Raw genomic sequence first — 23,224 nt, forward strand, 5'->3', positions numbered from 1 at the left:
TTATAATGTGACAGTGTTGTAAGACTCAGTAATTTGAAATAGTAATTACAACAAAAGCACAAGTGAATTACCATTACCAATTTTTTCACATGCGGATTGGCTAAAGTTAGGCTCCCAAATATGGGTGAAAGAAAAGCCATGCTCATAATCTCTAATGCTTGCTGTCTCTGAAGATTCAGGCCCCTTGTTTGAGCACCAAAATATGGATGCAGGTGCCTAAAGTTTGACCTTTTTCTCAAGTATCAATGCCTCATTTGTGGCTTCTGGAACAGTGATAGTCACCCACACAGAAGGGTTCAGTTTGAAGTCACTCACTGGGAGAACGTTGAAGATGAAAGTTTGTATTCACAGTCGTAAAATCCAAGCCACTATTACCACCAGGAAGCGAAGAGAAAAAGCAAACATATCTGAGTCCTTTGCATTGCTGCTGCAATTACGATGATGCAAAGGTTGACCTAAGAGCAAAAAAAAAAGTGTGTGTACAATCAGTAGTCAATAATTCCCTACTTAAAGACTTCCTAGGACTTAAGATGTTTGCCCCCTTTTTAGTTCAGATTCGTGTCAGATGGAGAAATACAAATAAGGTCAACAGCCTGCTCCTTTGCTGCCTAGGTACTGGAAGTATATTGTAGTAGTTCTGGATTCAGTTATTCTGGACAAAGCTAGTCATTCTTGAATAGTAGGGATAGTTTCCCTCCGAAAATACAAACGGGTGTTTAATAACAGCTCTTAAAAATAAGTACTTGATAGAAAAAAATCACTGTTAATTTGAAACAGCTATTTTTTATGAAGGGAGGTTTTTTTTTTAAAGTTTGCATGCTCATCTGCATTTTAACTCATTTGAAAAATTCCATACAGCTTTTGGAGTTCATCAGTAAAGATACAGCATATAGGACTCCAGCAGAAGCTTTTTTCCCTCCATAAGACTGATGTAGAAGACAACATATATAAATGTATAAAGCACATTTGTTGTGGTAATTTCTTTATGCTTTGGATTTTTTTAATATACAGTAAAGTGTTCTCCACTTCCACACCAGTAATATTTGTTTATACTTTAATGGGCTAACATTAACTAAAACAAAAAAAATATAAAATGCACAAATGGCCTCTCTCTGCTTAGGGTCCCAGATCAAGTACTTCTATTTACAGTCCTCAAAAAGCACATTTTAAAAACAAATTCCAGAGGATAAAGGCATTTACCCTATCCCACTTAAGTCGTAGACCTTCTCTGTAAAGACCAAGCTGTATTCTATATAGATTTATACGCTGATCTTGTGGCTATAGTATCAAAGGACCTCAAAATAGTGTGTTAAGTAACATGACTTACAACTGTCAGATACAGTTTGTTCTTTTTCCCCATCCCCTTCCCAGAAGACATATTATGTACAAACATACTGTGTACAACTCTTTAATTTCTGCTTATCCTCAATATATCTTTAGTGTGTAGGTATAAGATTGTAATGAGTTTTCTATCCAGACTGGAGCTTAAAGCAAGTTGTTATTAGACTACAAAGGCTGTCCTCTGAGCCCAAAAGTGGCAATACAACCATCCTAGGAATAGAAGAGGATCTTGGAGAGTTTAAAAAAATGATAAAAGAAAAACAAAAGGATGTTTTGGAGTGGGGGAGGTATGTGTTTGTTTTGATTTGATTATGGCCTCTTCCCCCACATGAAACAGTGAATAGCTGCCTGAACTCTTTTGGTAACTAAAGTAAAAGTACAGGCATATGAACACATAGGGTGCCTTTGTGGTTCTTATCAGGCATCTCACTATACTAGGTGGTTCCCGGAAAGAGTACAAATGCCAGACAGGCTTCAGCAAATAGGGCTAATTGTGATTGATGGAAATATAAAAATTGAAGCCAGTGAATGAACTTTTTTCTGTACTCATCAACATTTTTCAGGAATTTTATTTGTATTGTCTCAACTTTCTTTTGACATTTCAGGCTTCTGCCATAAAACTTGATACCGTGTACTGTTGATCGGAGACAATTGCTAAGCTTTATTTATTTATTTAGAGACTTTGTTACAAAATACCAAAATTTTCTCACAAAAAAAAAAATCTATCTGAAAAAAAAAATGCTTCTGTTTTGGAGGAGGAGGAGAAATTGTCAGGACTTTTTTTGACCAGCTCTATTACATATTTCTCCTTTTAAATAAAGGAATATGAGCATGAACTTCTACTCTTCTTCCTCCCTGTTTCTGTATCTTAGTTTTGCTGTTGCCAAGAAATCTTCCCTTCCTGTTAAATGAATTTGACCCCTGGGTGACTCGTCATAATTCATGTGGAATGTAACTGGCAAGAGAGGTCTTGTTGGCTTAGCTGCTTATTTATTTATTTTTTTGGTCTCGTAACTTTGTATCTTAGTTGAAGGTCAGGAGCAACATTAAAGATGAAGGGGACACTTGCCTGCCTGTACACTAATGCCAGGAGCCTGGGCAACAAGCAGCAGGAGCTTGTCCTCCTGCTCAGTGCAAAGAATTATGACGTCATTGGGATAACGGAGACCTGGTGGGACTCCACCCATGACTGGACCACGGGTATAGAGGGCTATACCCAGTACAGGAGGGATCGTGTTGATAAAAGGGGCGGGGGTGTAGCTCTCTATGTGAAGGAAAGCTACATGTCCCTGCAAGCTGATGTTGGCGACTGGCATGGACAGCTAGAGACCCTCTGGGTAAAAATTCGTGGGGAATACGGCACAGGGGACACAACGGTGGGAGTCTACTGCAGACCTCCCACTCAAAGTCCTGAGCTTGACCAGGAGTTCGCCCGGGAACTGACTGAGGCCGCTTGCTCCAGGACCTTTGTTGTCATGGGTGACTTCAATTACCCGGACATTTCGTGGGAAGATCACTCAGCAAAATCCGAGCGGTCGCAAAGCTTTCTCTTGTGCGTGGATGACCTCTACCTGACTCAAGAAGTCTATGGGCCAACGAGAGGCAAAGCGCTGCTCGACCTGGTACTGGCTATGGGGGACGACCTAATCGGCATCCTAGTGATCGATGGGAAGCTGGGTGACAGCGACCACGAGCTGATCACCTTCACCATCCGCCGTAAAGCTGGCAAGTCAGTCAGCAACACAGAAGTCCTTGACTTCAGAAAAGCCAACTTTGACAAGCTCAAGAGGCTTGTCGGTCAGGCCCTTAGGGACCATGACCCCAGGGTGATGGGAGTTCAAGAAGAGTGGTTGCTTCTCAAGGAAGCAATGCTCAATGCACAAGCTAAATCTATTCCAACACGGAGGAAAGGCAGCAAGAAGGCACAGCAGCCCTCCTGGCTCTCCAGGGACCTAGCGGACCTCCTGTGGCTAAAAAGGAAAGCCTACAAAGGATGGAGGATGGGATTCACCTCCAAGGAGGATTCTTCTGCACTGGTCCGGTCCTGCAGGGAGCAAACCAGGAAAGCCAAGGCTGCAACTGAACTCCAACTAGCTACAAGCATCAAGGACAACAAAAAGTCCTTTTTCAGATATGTGGAGAGCCGGAGGAAAAGCAAGGGCAACGTTGGACCCCTGCTAAACCAGATGGGGCAACTGGCAACTGACGCCCAGGAAAAAGCCAACCTATTAAATAGGTACTTTGCATCAGTCTTTCATCAGTCCCGTGGGATGCCCATGCCTGCTATGGGACAGGGAGATCCGGGTGATGGGGATCCCCTACCCTCCATAAATGCTGACCTCGTTAAGGAACATCTTGAGAAGCTGGATACCTTCAAGTCAGCCGGCCCTGACAATCTGCACCCCAGGGTACTCAAGGAGCTGGCGAGCATCATAGCCCAGCCCCTGGCACGGATCTTTGAAAATTCTTGGTGCTCTGGTGTAGTGCCCGAAGACTGGAAGAAGGCCAATGTGGTGCCGATCTTCAAGAAAGGGAGGAGAGTGGATCCGGCCAACTGTAGGCCCATCAGCCTGACTTCTATCCTGGGGAAGGTCTTAGAAAAGTTTATTAAGGAGGCCATCCTTGATGGACTGGCCCAGGCTAACATCCTAAGGGATAGTCAGCACGGGTTTGTTGCAGGTAGGTCTTGATTGACCAATCTCATTTCCTTCTATGATCAGGTGACCTATCACCTGGACCAGGGAGACGAGATTGATGCCATATATCTTGACTTCAAAAAAGCTTTTGATCTGGTATCCCATGATCACCTCTTGGCCAAACTGCCCAGTTGTGGCCTTGGCTCCACCACAATCCGCTGGCTGGGAAATTGGCTCCGTGGTTGGACCCAGAGGGTTGTAATTGATGGCAGTCACTCATCGTGGTGCCCTGTGACCAGTGGGGTCCCTCAAAGCTCTGTCCTTGGACCCATACTGTTCAACATTTTCATTAATGATGTGGACATTGGAGTCAGGAGTGGATTGGCCAAGTTTGCCGATGACACCAAACTTTGGGGCAAAGCATCCATGCCAGAAGACAGGCGGGTGATCCAGGCTGACCTGGACAAGCTCAGCAAATGGGCAGACGAGAACCTGATGGTGTTTAACACCGAAAAATGCAAAGTTCTCCACCTTGGGAGAAAAAACCTGCAGCATCCTTATAGGCTCGGCAGTGCTACATTGGATAGCACTACAGAAGAAAGAGACTTGGGGGTCATCATTGACCACAAGATGAACATGAGCCTGCAGTGCGATGCTGCAGCTAATAAAGTGACCAAAATGCTGGCTTGCATCCATAGATGCTTCTCGAGCAAATCCCGGGACGTCATTCTCCCCTTGTACTCGGCCTTGGTGAGGCCACAGCTGGAGTACTGCGTCCAGTTTTGGGCTCCACAATTCAAAAAGGATGTGGAGAAGCTTGAGAGAGTCCAGAGGAGAGCCACGCGCATGATCAGAGGTCAGGAAAACAGATCTTACGATGACAGGCTGAGAGCCATGGGACTCTTTAGCCTGGAAAAGCGTAGGCTCAGGGGTGATCTGATGGCCACCTATAAGTTTATCAGGGGTGACCACCAGGATCTGGGGGAACGTTTGTTCACCAGAGCGCCCCAAGGGATGATGAGGTTGAACGGTCACAAACTCCTGCAAGACCGTTTCAGGCTGGACATAAAGAAGAATTTCTTTACTGTCTGAGCCCCCAAGGTCTGGAACAGTCTGCCAGCGGAGGTGGTTCAAGCACCTACATTGAACTCCTTCAAGAGTAAATTGGATGCTTATCTTGCTGGGCTCCTATGACCCCGGCTGACTTCCTGCCCTTTGGGCAGGGGGCTGGACTCGATGATCTCCCGAGGTCCCTTCCAGCCCTGATGTCTATGAAATCTATGAAATCAGCACTTTGAAATTACCCCATTGTCCTCTGAGAGGCTGTTGGGTCAGGAGCACCTTTGCATTTTGTAGTTTTTGCTGATTTTTAAATTTTGAGAGGGCCATTTCCTGCAATTTTAAAGATGCTTATTGCAAGTGACCTACTAAGCTGAGAGCTGCTACTTCTAACGAGACCAAAAAACAATGTATTTTTTTGCGTTTGTTTAAGATTTTGGTGTTCTCTCTTTTTCTGTGGCCTGACAGTGATGTCATGGTATGTGTGCATGCTTTGTCAGCTGTAGAAGTTCAGGGCTACTGATTCCAGAATTGACTATGTTGTTGATCTAAAATAAATCAGTAAGCATACCTCACAAAAGGCAATAGTTTTATGAAGCAAATTAGGAATCTGGAAAGCTAACATCAATACTTCAGGCCAGTGGGGGCCAACCCTTTTGGCAGATGTGGCATAAATTAGTCACATATCATCCTCAAGTGCCACGCTAATCGTTTTCCCTTTCTTCTGCCTGCCATCCTGTTCTCTCTTCTGGTTCCTGCTCTGAACTCCCTTCCCAATCTGTTGCTATGCTTTCTGCTTCCCCTGTATGATCTCTTGCTCTTTCCACTTCTTGCCCTATCTGCTGTGTCTGTCCCCTTCCTTATCTGTTGCATGGCACACACACTAGTTGCCCAAGCTGCAAGTTTGCCACTCCTTCTTTAGGCCATAATTAGGATGGGAAGCAGAGAATTTACTGAGGAAGACAGCTCAGAACTGGAGGACATTTGCTTAATGTACCATGTTTCCTAACATGCAATATGCATTTTCTACCTAAATCAGCATCTCCAAATTAGAGTATGTGTAGTAAACAGGGAAGCTAATTTTCTGCCCAGGATAGAAGCACCCTGCTTTGATTCCTGCTCCACAGTGCAGCAGCTGTGGTATTACTACCCAGGCAACTGAGGAAATCAGTTGACTTAATGTTTCATGGCTTTTCACTCCAGAGGTGTTAATGATTAAAGATCATCTCTCCTTTGAATAGTCTTGATATTCCTCTAATTAAGTTAACCTTTTTAGGGCAATTTTGCTGCCTGCTAGCTGCTCATGGCCTCTATCCTCCTATTTCACAGCCCTGGAGACTATTTATCTCTTTTTAAAATCTTAGATCCACACATGGAGACTAATCTTCAGCAGCAGCTAAGGCTTCAGCTTTAGTTAAGGAGGAAAGGGAAAGTGAGTCAGTTAAAGATTAGGCCCTGTCCCTGCTCTGTGCAGCCATAGCTTACGAAAATATATTTTTTTCTTCTTTCTGTCTTTCAAAAAAGAAGGTGCATGCTATTTGGGGTAGGGGGGTGTAAGAATATAGGGTACAGTTACTCTCCACTAGCTCTCCTATGCTAGAAACTCAGCACCCTGTCTTGTCTTTGATGTTCTGGAAGTACTTGGAAACAAACATGCAAGGGTTGAAGCATTTAATTTTCTTGTTATAAAACTAATGTATCTGCATAACTCAGATTCTGAGGTCATAATTCACATGATCAAGAAGTTTCTACAAAGGACCCTAGTGCAGCCAATTATACAAGGTAAATAAGTTTAGAATTTAGCAGCTGCATTGTACTACAGAACTGTATCAGGAAAAACTGAAAACCATTTCAGGTTTTCTTGCAAGGACTTACATGAAGCCATCTGCCCTAAGTATTATTAGAGCATCTATTAATATATTACCAAAGTGCCTTTCCAAACCTTTTGATTTAACAGTTCATCCAAACTAAGGGTATTTATGGAGAAGTTCTTTTGTCCATTGTAAAACCCCAGTGGCTGCCCATTTGCTTGAACTTGTGTGTACACACGTGTGCCATATTAGCAACAACAACAAAAAAGAAGTAGTGGCTGCTGGCACTGTAATTCTTTTTATTATGAGTTTGGACTATTCTAGTGGTAGATGTGTTCTCATCTAGGAGACAAATAGGATTTTTTTCCCATGCTGAACCCATGTACTTCCTAACTGCATTTTGTTGGGATCAGTACGGAGTATTGCCAATGACAGACAAAACTGAATCTTTATTGGGCCTTCCCTTGCTTAGAAGGGCTCACAATGAGTCATACAAATAAGGGGTGAAGGAAACCCTAGTGTACCCAATGGCTTTTTCAGTAGTGCATAACTTACCAAGGTAAAGAGAATTTCCTTCTATTGGCTGGATATCTTGAATTTGAAAGAAAACAACATTCAAGTCAGTCATGTATATGTAAGCAAGATGAAGAAACATGTTTCCTAGATAGAGCTGGGAAGATTTTTTGGATGAACTGTATATTTGCCAATAAACAGACTTTTTTTGGACATTGCAAAACAGCTTACAAAATAAGGTCAACTTTGATATAGGTTTGGCCAAAGATATGGGATAAAATAGTTTTAAAATTCAACATATTTCATTTTTACATTTCAACAAACAAAATGGCTCACTACAGAAATTGCAAAATGTTTTATTTTGCGACTTTCCAAATTACACTTAGATTTTTTAATTCAAAACATCATTTTCCCTTGAAAAATGGATCTAATTAAAAATAAGTTTTAGGATGGTTTATATAATCTTTGAAGAAAAAATTCTAGGTATCGTGTTATATAAAACACTGAAGCAACTGTATTTTGTTTTTCCCAATGTTAGCTCCTCCACCCCCACAATTTTTGTATTCAGCTACCAAAAAATATTATCTTTCCCAGCTCTGCTCCTAGAAACTAAATCTTTATGCAGTATAAGTAGCCAGCATTATTCAAGTATTTGTCATGACCTCACTTATTTTCATACAGAAGAAAAGATCTTTATTGCATACTTAATAAGTCTGTGTCCCATGAGCTATTGAGATAGACTGACCTTGCTGCCTCCTTTTCTGTACAATGGATTTTCTCTTTACTTTTCAGCAACTCTAATAAAGTCACAGGTGCAAAGGTAATTAATAATTAATCTGAAAGAATACAGACCCTTTTTCTGCACTCATAAATAAATCAGTGAGTCTTTTCATCAACTCCACTGGGCTTTCTCTCTGGCCCATGCAGGTCAAGCTAATCTTGCTTCACTGACTGTTATTCTCCATGCCTTCCAGTAGCAAAAGGAAAGGGTGTACTCAGTAGCATTTGTAAATATCAATCTCCAAATTCTGGAAAAAGTTTGAGGCATGTTTTTTTGTCAGTGTCATTAAAGAGGGGAAAGTGGGTGGGATCCTTCTTCAGACCATTGGATGCTATGCAGATGTGCAACCCTGAAGCTTCCCAAAGGTTCTCCATCCTGCCTTCCTCATCCCATATCTCATTCTTCCAATCAAATCACAGACTGGAGAGATTAAAACTTGGAGGAACTTAAATTTGAAAAACTGTAATCATCCCTAGCACAAGCAACATGCAATTCCATCATTACAATAAGCTCAGTGGAGAATCATCCCTCTTCACTCCCTCCCTTTAAGTTCAACTCTTAATAGTCTTACCTGAGACATTCAGTCTAACTGCATGCTTCCCTATTGCTCTGGTCTCTCCATTTCTGTAGATGCAGGTATACACAGCTTCATCACCATGCTGAACTTGAGAGAGTATTAGAGAAAAGTTACCATGTTCCAGCTGATCCAGAAAGAGCCTGGTTCTGTTCTGATATCTTTTAAGCTGATTGTTCAGTGATTCTGCCCCATTATGAAAAAAATGCACTACCGATGACTCAACCTGCCAGTATACTGAATACTTCTTCATGTTTAGTTTTTCAGATGTCTGATTGGCACAAGGCAGAATAGCAGTGTCTCCATTGATTGCTTGGCACAAAGTTGGTTGAGGAACCACTGTAATAATAAAAATGCTGAGTGTGAAAAAAGTTGATAGTGTCAAGAGAAAAATCCTGAGAACTTTTGAGCACCTGAACTTTCTATTTCTTACCACTCAGAATTTTTGCTTTAAATTTATCACTGACTGTAATGGTAGTGTACCAACTTCTGACACCTTGAAAACAGAAGCTATCTGCCAACAGTAGTAGATACAGTGGAATCCGCTTTACAGAATCATTGGTTAATAGAATCATCCGGTTATTTGAATCAACGTGGGCAAACCAAAACCAGTTGTATATTATTACATGTAAAAATCACTCATATTAGAATCACAATTTTGGAATTTTAGGATCAGTTTACCGGAGAAGCCTGGGGATTTTGCAGCTTTGTGAGGAGCCCTCTGAAGGCTGGCAGAGTTCCAGCTTGCAGGGGGCTGGGTGGGAGCAGGAACAGGGCAGTCAAGCAGGGGGCACCATGGGCATGTACTTTACATGCACATGGCCCCAGGCAGCCTGGAGAGCAGCTCCCACAGGTAAGTGTGGTGGGGTGGAAGGGGCAGGGAACTGAGCCCCTGTAGGGAGGGAGGGATGGAGTTGGGCAGGGCTGGGACCCCAGCATGAAGTGGGATGAGTGCCAGGCTCCCTGGCAATGCAACCCCTGTGTACACAGTAGCTTTAAGGATTGCAATCCCACATCACTGCTCTCTCTGCCCATGCCTACCCCCACCCCACACACAGATTTGAGGGGCGTAGCTCCCCCCCTACCTCTCCGGGACTGTGCGCCTCACTGGGGAGCTGGCTCCACCCCCCTGACCCGAGCCCACAGCGAGCAGCAGCAGGTGGGGAGCTGGGCTTTGCTCCAGTGCAGCAACCGTCGCTTCCTGCCAGGGGAAGGGGGCTGTGGAGCTGGGCCCCTGGCCCCATATCCCTGGCAGCTGGGGCCCCCCTCCAGGGCTGGTGGGCCAGGGGGCTATGGGTGGGGGCAAGGGGCACCAGCAGGGCTGTGGGGACTGGAGGGGGGTTGTGAGAGGCCTGAGGAAGGCCAGGGGACTGTAGAGGAGGAGTGAGTATCTGTCGTCTTAAAAAAACGGGTCTCCTTTTAATGGAATCAGCTGGTTAATAGAATCAAGTCACCATGTCCCAAAGTGATCCCAATAAGAGGAATCTACTGTACCTTCTAAGTTTATCTGAGGTATTTTTATATCTCCTACTAATTGCAGCACCTGGGTGCCTTATACTTTTTAATGGAATTATCCTTGATAAATTTTATTAGCTACTAAATTTGGAAAATATCTGTCTTCAGGCTTATTTTCTATGATATAGTACGAATTTTAACAAAAGGTAAAGATAGCTATTGCACTTCCTTTTTGATACAGGGGATTGAGTTTCTTGTTCTCCATGGGCCTGGCCTACAGTTTGAATAGGATTATGGCAACTGATGGCCCCTGGAAGGGCTAACTGTCCTGATAAATATCTGTTGGTTTGCTCACTACTGGAGTTCATTGCAGCTATTTATCTGGAAGTGATATGACCACATTTGAGAATCAGTAATAGAAAAAACCAGGTCAGTAGAGCTAACTAGGTGACCAGCCTTTAAAAAATTGTGCTACATCCTAGGCACCTACAAAGGCTTCTGCATCCATACTGTGAGGTAGCCATTTTTTAAATTATTACTGCTGGGGAATTGTTTACACAGTTATTTAGGAACAACTAGTCATGTTCTAAATCCACACACTATCCTGAATTCACTTTCAGATATAAACAAATCCTTAGTTTTTTCTTGTTGAGATCCATAATCTGAAACAGTGCTCTCTGTTCATAGCCATACATCATCATCGTTTCATTTGATGGTGTCAAGCCTTCAATATTTGCATTTTTCTCAGACTCAAGTTCTGATTCAGCAAAAAATGACTGTAGGGATTTACATCTGGCTTTATTCAGCAAAGCATTCAAGCACTGTGCTTAATTTCAGTATGTGCCTCAGCCCGACTGAAGTCAAGTGTCTACCTAAAATAAGTAAGTGCTCAAGTATTTTGCTGAAGATGGACAGACTTCTGAATTGGGGCCTCATCACTTACATATACAACCTTCTACAGTCTGTCTTTCAGTGCAAGAAGAGGCTGTTGTTGTAGACAGCCTGCATGTTTAAAGATAATGACGCTCTTTTGGTTAGAGAGGTTAAACCTTCTCTGTGAAACAGTCTGTGTAAGGATTGACATGGACTCTGGTGCTGTAGAAAGCAAGCAGCTGTCTTACTCACTGGCATTTTAATTACAGTCATGCTTAGCCCCAAGTAATGATCAGGGCTAGACAGCTTGCATAAACCCAGTAAGATGGGCTGTATTTCTCTTCATCAGGGATTCTGGTTTTCTCTGATTAAAAAAAATTCCCCATTTTTCAGATTAAAAAAAGTTACCCCAAATCCACATTTTTCTGTGATTAAAATGAAATGCCACCAATATATATGCTAGTGGCATTTCATTTTAATCATGGAAAAAGGTCAATTTTGGGTTACTTTAATCTGAAAATTGGGGATTTTTTGAAATCAGAAGAGAAAACCAGGATCCCTGCTCTTCATTGATCACAAAGGGATTAACTGGGGGCTGAAGAGGAGCCGATGAACACCTGGGAATTTCATTAACCTCATCTGGGACAGGTGGAGAGGGTGTGTTAGGCTGAGGACACGCATGCAGCAGTCAAGGAAGGAGAGAACTGAGGTTAGGAACTATTGGATCATTTGAGAACTGCTTCTTGCTAGGGTCTCTCTGAGGTAGGGCTGCGATAAACCAAAGGACCCAGAGTAGAAAGGGGGAGTCCAGAATAGTTCACTCTGTTTTTGTTTGTTACATTTATTCATAGGACCTATGAAAACCCCAGAAGGCTGGGATTTTAGCAGGTCTATGTATTTAGGGATGTGCCCTCTGCCTTGGGGATATCTGAAGGAGTGTGAGCGAGTGAAATCCTGTCCTTTCTATATGGTGCTTTCTAAGGGTGATGGACTCAAGCAGAGACTGTAGAAAAGAATCTCCACACCCAAATGCAAATGCAGTCCAAAGCTGAGACAAACTATGCTAAGTGGGTTTAACAAATGAAAGGGGGAATTGCCCAGTCTGATTCCTGATCCTATTAATTTTTTAAACCTTGTCTTCTAGTTTTTTAATATATTACAATTTTCATGGGTGTGTTTGTTATGAGAAATGCATGCAAAGGTCAGTCAAACTTGAACATTTCCTGATTGCTGTTCCTCCTGTCATCAAGTGTGCAAGCCCTTTACTAGCTAGGACAGGGATGATAGGAGGCAGGGGGTCCAGTCACTTTTGCCCTGCTGCACCTGCAGTTGGTGTCAGAGAAAGGGTTAAGAGAGAGGTGCTCAGGTGGGTGTTGACCAGGAAGATGAGCGTTTAGCTTTTGCTTTCCTCTAGGAAAAGCTTCACTGTAGCCAGGAATCTTGGCTGTTTTGCTGGTAGGCAAGTCTCCTTCGAGAGGATGGCTACTTCTTCAGAGACTGCCTGAACGTTGCTTAGATAAAGATTGGGTCTGTGTAAAAGAGTGGTACCCTGCCAGAGACTTTCCAAAGGATCCTATTTTGAGTTCCTCGTTTTTTCCCTCTTATTCTGGGTCTTTTGTCCCCTGGAAGGAATAAAACTGGAGAAGTTCATAGCCAAGAGAGAGATGGTGCTTCTGCCCTGAATTCTGGAACAGACAGTAGCGAAGTGCTGGAGGCACTGAGGTGGGGTGAGTAGTGTCCTATTAGACTACAGTTTTCTCTCATCCCCGTCCTTTCCATCTTGTCCTCTTTGCTCTACATGCAAAAAACATTGTATACCACTTGCAACCCTGGAAACAGTGGATGTAGAGATATAGTGTTTACACTTGGATTCAGCAGTTTTTCCAGATAAGAATCTTACTTCTTTAAAAAAGAGTTGTTGTTGTTAACACTAGTGAGACCTTTAATGGGTCAAGTTGAAGATGAGTTTGTTATGCTTTTATTAATGTATTCTGATGCATAATCCTCTGGGATTCCTCTTCTGTCATAAGCATTACAGTACTGCATGAATGTCCTCTGGTTCACTATTGTGTGACAATGCAAAGCAACTTTAAGTATTCCATCAAAATCTCTCAAATTGGCAATTTGTATGTTCTTGCAGGACCTTTCTTGTTAGGTACCTATTTGTCTAGCTTAGCTGCAGCATCTATTTTTTCACTGAATTGCTCTTGTGTACCTAGCAAGTAACTTAACTGACCCTCTACCCCACCCCCATTGGGCATTTGACTGCAACAGAATTAAAAGCTTGTATCCCTTATACTAAACAGCTGTTCTACCTTTCATCAGAGGAGGCTGGTCTCACTGTTTGGACATCTTGTAATTATTTTTGGGCCCCTGCAGTTTTTACAGTAAGAACTTATGCGGTTTTTACAGTAAGAACTTAAGAGCTTCGTTCCTAGTGATGCTTCAGAATTGCTTGGATATTGGTCAGTGTGAAGGATGGTAAAACCAGGCTCTAAAAGTCTCACTTCAGAAGATGTGACGAATAATCTTGACTAAGAAAAATAGTATCTGTTTGTTTAGATGCATATCATGATAGTTTATACTCTTTGAGAAGCTTAAAATCCAGTAGAAAATGGGGAAGCAAATGACTATAAGCATGGGAAGTGGGGAGAGGAAAGGTTTTAGAAATGAGCAATGTTGAATGTTCCTTTTGGATGTAATAGGCTGTGATGCAATGCGTCTAACAGTTCACGAGGTTAGTGAAGCAGAAAAAATACACCTGCAGTAAACGACAAAACAGCAATCCATTTCAGTGCTAAAAGTAGTGCATAGTGCACTTCTTTCTTGTCTCTTTGGTTGTTTAAGTTGCGTCATGTAGAGGGTTAGTAATATCTCAGTTCCCTAAAAGCCCATATGCTACTCTTAAATGTAACATGGGACATGTGACATTTCTGAGTATCTGCAGGCTTAGCACCTCATTCAGAAGAACTGAACTCAGACTTCTTCAAAGGAAAAGTGAATCAGAAGTTTTATTGAACTTTCCAGTGTCTTAATGGTGGGTTGCCATGACCCATGCATCAATCAAGGTGGTATCTATTTGGCAAAAGAAACGCTCTCGCCTCACAACATGGGGACTGACAAAGTGCATTCAAAATTAGAATTGTGTTTTTAGCATGGTGACACAGATCAAACCTGTATGAGGAAATCCTCCCCTGACCTATTGCAAAGCCTTTGGAAAATAATGGGGCAAGCCTTTTTATAATTGTTCCAAACAGAAAAGTTACTTCATATGCCAATTAGCTTTCAGATAACAATTTTTTTAAAGTTTAAATTCTTCATGTTTGGGGTTAGGCCTTCCAAACAGCCACCTAGCTGTTACCAATAATTCAATCCTGTAATAGTATGATGCACTGCATTTATATAGGGTCATAAATTATGAAGTGCCAGGGACCTTTGGCTCAAGCACTCATATTTCATTGTTATTCCCTCTACTGAGTCCAATAACTTGATATGGTGAACACTTGAAATAATCAGAGAGGTAGTTAGAGCTATGTTAGTCTGAAGGCACGGTAGGGTGGCATCTAATCAATTAATCTTTGAAGTGCCGCATGCTCCTGTCTTTTCCCAGATCTTCTCTTAGATCTGTTTCCTCATTAAAGAGCTGATTCTATGGAGTGCAATTAAGAATGGTTTCATAGATGTTAGGGGCTGGAAGGGACCTTACAGATCATCGGGTCCTGATCCCCTGCACTTCGTTGGACTATGAAATGTACATTCAGAACCCTTAACAATACTCTGAGAACCAAAAATACGTTAATCTGCACTTTGTGGGTACATATACAAAACTCAGTAATGCAGGTTGTGGTATACTTACCACCAGGTACAAACCACAGTAGTAAGCAAGTGATCAAGTGAAGGACACCTGCCCTGTGTAACAAGAGAAAACAAATTTAGAATGGTCTTGGTTCTGCTACTCGGACAATTGCTTTGTTAATCTAATAAATCTGATACTTGTTAAATTGTGCCTCTAGCCTACATCATGCATATTGCTATTATCCTTATACAAACTGTTATAAATGTCATAGCGTAGAATCTCAGTTGCATTCTTTTACAACTGGGGTTGCGGGTGGGGAGGAAGGTGTCGGGCATGGTTTTTTTTTCTAGACCTAAACTTTCCCACATTGTGGGTTTTATTTTGTTGTTGGGGGGAAATCTGGTGCACCCAGTCTGGTTTATCTTTGTTGTGTTTGTCTGATCAAAGCTGAAACACCACGTGTTGTTGTTATTATTTTTAACTAACTCTGCAAATGCTTCCACCACCTGACCAGTTGCAATGCATCAAAAGGGTTATTAGGTTACCTCTTCATTTTTGCACCAGTTGCTGCAAAATCTCTCACTTCATTAACTTCTCCATGTGTGCCTCCTCAGAGAATGGTGTTGCCTCTATGGAATAACAAGGTGAGAAAGACATGTTCTCTGCAGTCAGGACTTTAAGTCAAAGGAGAGAGAAGGAAATTCTTGGTATCATAATTTGCTATACTACTATGTTTTGATTCCTCTCCTTCCCTTACAAATAAAATGAAGGAGTGTTAACCTTTTAGCACCATAAAGCATGGGGAAGATTCACAACTCTCCAGAGGCCCAAGCTTGGATCTTCAGCCCATAATGGGGCTACCTATGAGACATCCACCTGGGATTAGAGTTTAACCGCCATGTTTAGCGTGCTGCTCAGACTAAATGACTGCCAAGGGCTGTACCAGCTGCACATCTGCAGGTGCAGGTAAAGCTGCATGAACTGCTTCAGTTTAAGGGAACTCCCTAGTATATTCCCCTTTCCCCTCCCCCTCCCATTTTTGTAATGGTTAAATTGGACCAATCCTCCTTTCTCAAGGTGGTTGCAACCCCACCAAAGAGAAGACGCCGCACTTCCCCCCCCGGACCTTTATGGTTCAAGGGGGAGCAAATGTTAGATGCATAGTAGTTCTTCAGTGGTGCTAGGGCAGGGAGGGCCCTGGAGCAGTTATTGGTGAGTCAATGACATGGGGTCAAAGCCTGCCACAAACTACACTGTCATCTGCTGCTGCTGGTGAATAATGCCTGTGACTTCCAAGAGCAGACATTGCCTTTAGAGTAAACCTCCAAAGAGGTAGTGAACAAACGGGTACTGGTATTGGTGTTCTTGTACTTGTGCTCCAAAGATGAGTTGTAGGAGCAGCTTGATTTTACCATTCTCCCTCCTCTGTTTTGCTAACCCTAACTATGCATCATTTCATTAGTACTTGGAATATATTCTTCACTATTGCAATGTTCTGTCCTGAATCTTGTGGCTGTCACCTGTCTCTTGTGGCTGCTTGGGCTGATCTGAAGGCGGAAGCCAGCAGTAGAAAGAGCTGAGGCAAATTATGAGAGAGAAGCATTTTCATCTTTCAGAGGCAAAGTGGGATTGATTCCATCCACAAATCTTTTTTGACTTACCTTACACCACCCCTTCTGCATGACAATAGACTGGGTTGCAGGGAAAGCTGACTCGTGGGAAACTAAGTTCCTTGGTGCAGAATGTTTGAAGCTGAAGCAAAATGTTAGTAGTTAAATTAGGGATTGTGACACCCTCCTTAAGGCAAAGTAAGCTGGGGAGCTCAGAAAGTGCGGAGAGGGTGGAGCAGCTTCCTTCCTCAGCCTTGAAAAAACTCTTCGTGCCCAACATGAGTAACTTGTTAACAGTCACTGAATACAAGTGCCATTTGTTCTGTTTTGTTATGGGGGAAGCAAGTCCATGTTAGGTGTGGGCTGGGCAGCTTTCCTGACTGGATTCCTTTCTCCTTAAGCCCCATCCTGAGTATGTGGACCTAGACTGTTGTTTGTAACCATCTTGGATGTCCTATTGTGCATGTTTATAGTTGGATTCTTGTGCCTGCCTTCCCGTTTGTGAATGCTATGGCCTTCCCTTACATGTAAAATAATACAAGGACAATGTTCCCTGAGCATTTTGCCCTTTCTTCCCCCCCTGTTGTCTTGGTAAAGGCACCAAGCCACGGGAGGTCAGGCCAAGGATGGTGGTGATTCTGTGCCTGTGGAGGGACTTTACAGGAGGCAAGTCCCTGCAAAAGGGTAGTAGCAGCTGAGAAAACAGACTCCTGAGAACAAAAAGATCTGCTAGAATGGATACAACTGTACAGTCTACAGGAGATTGTACTGTTTTAACAGTTGCCATTTATTTTTCTTTCTTTTCATCTAGGCACTTTTCCAAAGCCTGATGACTTCAGTGAGTTTTGAAACTTGGCAACCTTGCCATTTATCATGCCATATAATGCAAAGGCAGTGTATTTCTAAGGCCTGGGCTTTTGCTATCTTTTTTCTGAATCTTTACAGCTCTAATTGGTTTGCTTCTGTGAAAAGTCCTCTTGGGACTTTTCCCCAATTTTGTTTATTCATATTCATGAGAGAGAAGGAGCCTCCTAATGCAAGCCTTCTCCAGTGGTGGCAGGAGAAACTATTATTTGGGGCTGGGGGGGCAGCCCTTCCTCCTGCAGGCCTGTTGAGGGGTACTGGGTATGGCGCTGTGGTGGCAGGGTATGGTGGTGGTACTGGCACAGTGGAGCCACATTTGGGAGTACTAAGACCTGTTAGCCCTGGCCTACTCAAGCCTAAGCACATGAAAGGTATCCATCACTTTGTAGTCTAGTTGCCTACCTAAAGGTACTTTCTAGTTCTTACTTTTTTTAAACTTAAATTGGCTTTGCACTGTTTCAACTAAGACAGTGCAAACTGATGCATGGATCTTTTTATTGTTGTTTAAACCATATTTATTCCAGTTTAATTTAAATGGTTTCCTAGATCAATTAAATTGAAAGAAGACATTTTGGCCAGGGACACCAGTAACACGTAAACTGGTATAAAGTGATTGGAAACTAGTTTAAACCTGTAACAGAACAGAAGTTCAGTGCATGCAGGCCAATTGCAAAATGGTGGGACCTGGTTTAAAACTGGAATAATCTAGTATCAGACTTAATCAATTTAGGTTACAAGAGTCTATCAAACTTCTGTTCCAGATTCTCACCCAATTTGAGTTATCTCACAGTCCCTTAGCATCCCAGGATGCTTTCCAGCTCCCTGCTAACCCTGCCTCACAGGGCAGATGGGTTAGTGAGCCAGCTGTTCCTACCTCCAGGCTGTCACAGACCAGAGGCAGCAAAGCATTTGCTCCTCAGCCCAGCTGGCAGGGCACACGGGGGCCAGCAAGGGGGGAATGCTGCAGTATTCCCTCTAAGGCATGGGTGGGCAAAATGAGGCCCGCAAGCCGGATGCAGCCGCCATTCTTTCCGGCCCTCAGGGCCCCTAAAAAATTTAGAAAATTAATATTTATCTGACCCTCGCTGCCTGTCATGCGGCCCTCAATGACTTGCCAAAACTCAGTAAGCAACCCTCCACCTGAAATAATTGCCCACTCCTGCTCTAAGGTAAAAGGTCCGTGTGTGTGCCGCTTTGGTCTGTTCCCAAATGGTCCGGTCCATTTAACTTAGAAGATGCAGTAAAGGGATGGGTCTGTATGCAATGAATATAAAGATGATGCTTTACAGAGGCTGCAGGGAAAATATTGGCCTTCCTAGAATGATAGAAAAAGCAACACTGCCCTGGGGAAGATCACAGCCTCTTCCCAAGCTGTGGCAGGCCCCTCAATGAGGCTGAAGATTGCTGAGTGTACCGTAGCATGCGAACAGCCTCCCATTCCCACAGTAAAGGACTCCACTTTATATAGGACCCTTGCTAAGAATTTATGACCATGTAGGTGCACTGAGGGAGAGACTTCAGGATGTCAGTCCTTTTCAGAGCTTGTTTTATGCCTCCTCTAATTACGTTCCAATATCAAGACATCACTGAGATGTCACATCACATGGGTGTTGTGCTATATCAGAAAGTACCATATATTTCCTTTTGTCCATTTTAAAGAAAACAGAGGTGGTCGCACTTTGCCCCAGTCCCCGCCCCTGCTTGAGGCAAGATTTTTTACTGTGTGCAGTCACATGTGTGCAGCTTAGAGGGAACCTCGCAACAGACCTGGGGTCTGCACAACACTGGAGGCCCACACGGCAAAGCTTCCTCACTCCGCAATGCAGCTCAGTGATCGTCTCAGCCCCATCCCTGTACCAGACCAGGCCCCTCGGCTACAGTCAATGGTGGGGGGAGCGGGGGAGAACAGACAACCCACACAGCTGAGAGACTGGGGCTCAGACCATCACTGAGCCAGCCTGCAGGGCTGGGGGCGGGCTGTGTTGTAGAGCCCCCTGAAGTATGAAGATCCCATCTAGAGGGAGCCATGGGCAGATCAAGGGGGTTCTGTTTTCCACCCTTGCCTGCTGCCCCCCAGGCTGCCATGCCACCTAGCTAGGGTGGTGTATAGGGGAGGATCTGGTGACTGCAGGGGGTTGGGGGGCATGTGCCTGACAGCCAGTTGGGGATGGGCCTGCTCAGCTGTCCTTGGCTGGTCTGCATGCCGGAAGATGACAGACATGCAGGGCACCCTGAGCCTTCTGGCTTGGCCAGGGCAGGCATTTGTCTGCTCCCTGCTTCCCCTTTCCCCTCTCCTGGTGACGGTGAGTTCCCTTTGCTTTTGATGGTCTTTGTAGCTTAGAGAAACTCATGAAGGTTGGATCAGGGTTTTTGCATTGGTCTGTACTTAGTCTTTGGAATACGTTTCTAAGTAAGGGGGTTTCATTAAATCAATTTAAAATAACCTCATGAGTTAAGATGGTGTCACTTTCTTGCCTAGAGCAGGCTTAGGAGGATATTTCAGGTAGTATTTTTTTTTGTAATTAGACAAGATTACAGTGGAAGTTTCCTACTTGCTTCTACTTGTTTCTGAAACGTCACATAAAATGAAACAAACAAGCTTCTGGATTTAAGTCCCTTGTTCCACTTCCTCTTGATGTTTCTTCAAATTGCAAAATGGAGCAATGTTTTCTTTGTTTTAGCTTAATAAAGGAATTCTGAGACTTTTTAAACACAGGCTTAAAAATTGGGTGGCATTTTCAAAGAAGCATAAAGGCAAGTCAGTTTCTTGTATTACCGTATTATGTAACTGGAGGGAGGCTGCTTGTTTTAATTTAATAAATGGAAAAGCACTACTATAGCATTTAAAGTTTACCTTGTACCAAAAAATAGAATAAAGGGAAAGGGGGGAAGATTCCTCGAACCAAACACATTTGTCCAATCTTGCAAAAAAACTGGGTCAACCAACTAACCACGTTAGCAAACTAACATCCCAACTGCCTGTGAAAACAAATGTGCTTTGTTTTATATCCTAGAGGTAGCCTGATTCAAGCTATTTCATACTGGAGAGGGGAGTAAGTGCCAAAGTCTAGATTCCTTCATGTTTAGAGCTCAAAAATTATCTTAAAATAGATTACATGAGGCTTTTGAAATGTCAGCAATCCCCAGCTCAGTAAAAAGGCACTCTAGCTTAAGTGTGCCACTGATGAGAACCAAACCCCTTCAGATGCCATCTTGACCTTGTGCCCTGCAGTACAAAGGTCCTGCCTTAAACATTGCTGTGGACTTTATGTAACTTGAAAGCTGTGAGATGAACTTTAATGCAGGGTGGGCACTAGCTTCCACTAAGCAAGGTGATAGTTTTACCAACTTCCTCACTTACTGCAGTGCTGATTAACGTAAGTAAAGTCACAGCAAGGTGAGGTTCCTCAGCTCGTTGCATAGTCATGGAATTCTGAACAGACTTTGGGCTTAGAAGATGCTGCCACTACCAAAATGGTTAATCTAAAACTACTAGCAGGTGGACTAGGATAATCGGGTAGAAGGAAACTGTTAGGTACCAGGCAGCGCAGTTCTTTGGATTAAATCTGAAAGAACTGTGAATTATTTTCTTGAAGATTTGGCTTTCAAGCCAGAGCTTTTCCTCTTGGCCATTGTAACTCACCTTTTTCCACTTAAAAAAAAAAGGAAAAAAGAAAGTTAACTAAAATATTCACCTTGGCTTATTGAGGTACTTCTTTCTCTCCTAATTTTAACAGCAAGATTTAGATACTGAACTTCTACACTCCAATTAACATGACAGAGCAAAGAAATTTAGTTTTGGTTTCCAACCCCCTCTGCTTGCCTCATCTGTGCAATCATCCTACCTTGAGATCTAACTAGAGGAACATGAATGCTAAATGCACAAATAGAGCTCAAGATCTAGCCTCTTGGCTATGATGATTCAGTAATTTATACCGAAACCTGGCAATATTCCCAGCCTTCACTTCTACGCAGAGGACCTATAAGGGGAATGATAAATTCACTTTGAGTGGCTTCTGCAACAGTTCAAAGCTGGCCCAGGTGCGCCTCATGTGAAGGACACAGGGGGCAAAATCCAAAAGGATAGGAGATCATACTGTCTTAAAGTAAAAAAGAGAGCATGGATTAAATGTGATTAACTAATCTGGAGGTAACTTTCTGGGGAGTTCCAGGTTGTGGGCAGGGCTTTGGCAGATATTGCTTTATTTATACTACCTATCGCACAGTTCAATTTTTCAGCTACTGAGAGCCTTGGCAAACAAGCTGCTATCCAGTTCCAGAGTGATCGCTGCTATATGTCTTGAGCTGCATGCTACAAAAGGGTAATTGTCAACCTTGTTAGACTTGAGGCACAGTTCAGAAAATGCCAGCTCTTAGCTTTTGCTCGTATTTTTTACTATAGAAAAGTAATGGAGCAGTTCCTTGGTTGCTAAGGACTCAGACCACAGCAGGTCAGATGGCTATTAACACTATGGATTCCTATTTGCAGTCTCTGGGTGTGTTCCTGCATACAAGGGCATGTGTTTGTCACAGCAAAAATAGCAGCAGCACAAATATATGCCGCTACTTTTTGCCATTGTGCACACCCTTGTACATGACTTTTGGTGTGAGGCAAAATGCCCTACTTTGGGGAAATGGCTATGCGCTGAAGGAGCTGGGGTAGAGCTAGAAGAGGAGTGATACTTTGGCTGCTGGCATAGCAACTCCCTGGAGGACTGAACCTCCATGTCTGCCAGTGCGGGCTCCTGTCGCATGCACCACGCCACTCTTTTGTGAGGTTTTTTTGCTATTGGGATTTCCCGGTAGCAAATTTTGGCCTCACATTGCAAATTTGCAGCGCAGGGCGTGTTTCAATGTGCTGGGCATGAAGTTTGTCGTGCCACAAAGAGGTTTGCAGTGCCACAAACTACATGTGCCTGCGTGTCTGGGTCCAGCCTCTAGGTTTTTCTTGTGAACCATATGTAGATGTTTGGACACCTAACAATGCTAATATTGCATGGCACCCCAGAGTTCATGGCATCCTCACTCAGAATCACTGCTATAGAATGTAACCAGCTGATGGGTCAACTCCAGATTGGGGATTGAATCTTCACGTATACTATAGCAGAGCTTGGTGCATCTGTGAGATGAACGGGCTTGTGCTCCTATGCTGTCCTTTCCCACAATCCCAGAAGCTGGTTTAACTTTTGATATAATCTACTGAAGTTTCAAGTCTAAATTTGCTCTGGTTTTCAGTAGCCTTGTAAAAGGGTATTATGCTAAGCTGTGAGGGTACCCAGCTGGCATAATTTGTTCGAACTTCTGTTCTTCCTCAGTCTGTTCTGAACATAGCCAATTATATGGAGTAAGTGGAGGTGCTTGCTGGACTTCCCCATGCTCTTGGAATTTCCAGTTACTTAATTGTGGTCCAAACTGTCTGCACTATATTCTGTCTCTAAAAGGTCACTTATAAGGGAGACTATTTCAGACAACAGTGTGGTAAAGCGGATGTTTAACTGAAAAGGAATAACAAAGTAAGCAGTAAATTATATTCTGCACAGATTTCAAAGCTATTACAGAGCCTATCACATGAACTGACTTTTTTTTTTTTTTTGGGCAGGGTTGTTGTAGAGAACTCAAATTTACTTTTCCTTTCAACCTTAGACTAAACTTCTCCCTGCTTTTAAAACTCCTATTTGATGCTTTGCACATCAGTCCCTAAAACTAGGGAAAGTGGTTTGTACTCGGGATAACAAAATCTAGGTAGGTCAAACCAAAGTGAGGGTAAAGCAAATCCTAGAACTGATGATGCTTCACAGAGATCATCCTGTTCTAGCTCCTGGGTCATGCTTTTGGGTTTCTGAGTGAGGGTTTGTTATATTTTGAAATTATCTGAGTAACTTTCTGAATCGCCGGCTGCGTGCACACATAT

General features: G+C 43.1%; 1 protein-coding gene across 4 annotated transcripts in view; it reads right to left on the reverse strand.

The window, feature by feature from the left end:
- Positions 1 to 23,224, reverse strand: part of LOC149874441 (CD276 antigen homolog) — a 59,848-nt gene that overhangs the window by 4,017 nt on the left and 32,607 nt on the right. For all 4 annotated transcript variants that reach the window (XR_016444026.1, XM_090061714.1, XM_090061708.1 and 1 more), the window contains 5 exons: positions 15,385 to 15,468; positions 14,900 to 14,952; positions 8,713 to 9,054; positions 7,403 to 7,438; positions 316 to 455 (listed from right to left, as the gene is read on the reverse strand). Coding sequence is in view for 3 of the 4 variants with exons in the window: in XM_090061714.1 (XP_089917840.1) it covers positions 346 to 455; positions 7,403 to 7,438; positions 8,713 to 9,054; positions 14,900 to 14,952; positions 15,385 to 15,392 (549 nt within the window). In the remaining variant the exon portion in view is untranslated. The remainder of the gene's footprint in view (positions 1 to 315; positions 456 to 7,402; positions 7,439 to 8,712; positions 9,055 to 14,899; positions 14,953 to 15,384; positions 15,469 to 23,224) is intronic.

This window comes from Crocodylus siamensis, chromosome 1, assembly GCF_052110815.1.
Source record: "Crocodylus siamensis isolate JL-2025a chromosome 1, ASM5211081v1, whole genome shotgun sequence".
In the NCBI taxonomy this organism is placed as follows: domain Eukaryota; kingdom Metazoa; phylum Chordata; order Crocodylia; family Crocodylidae; genus Crocodylus; species Crocodylus siamensis.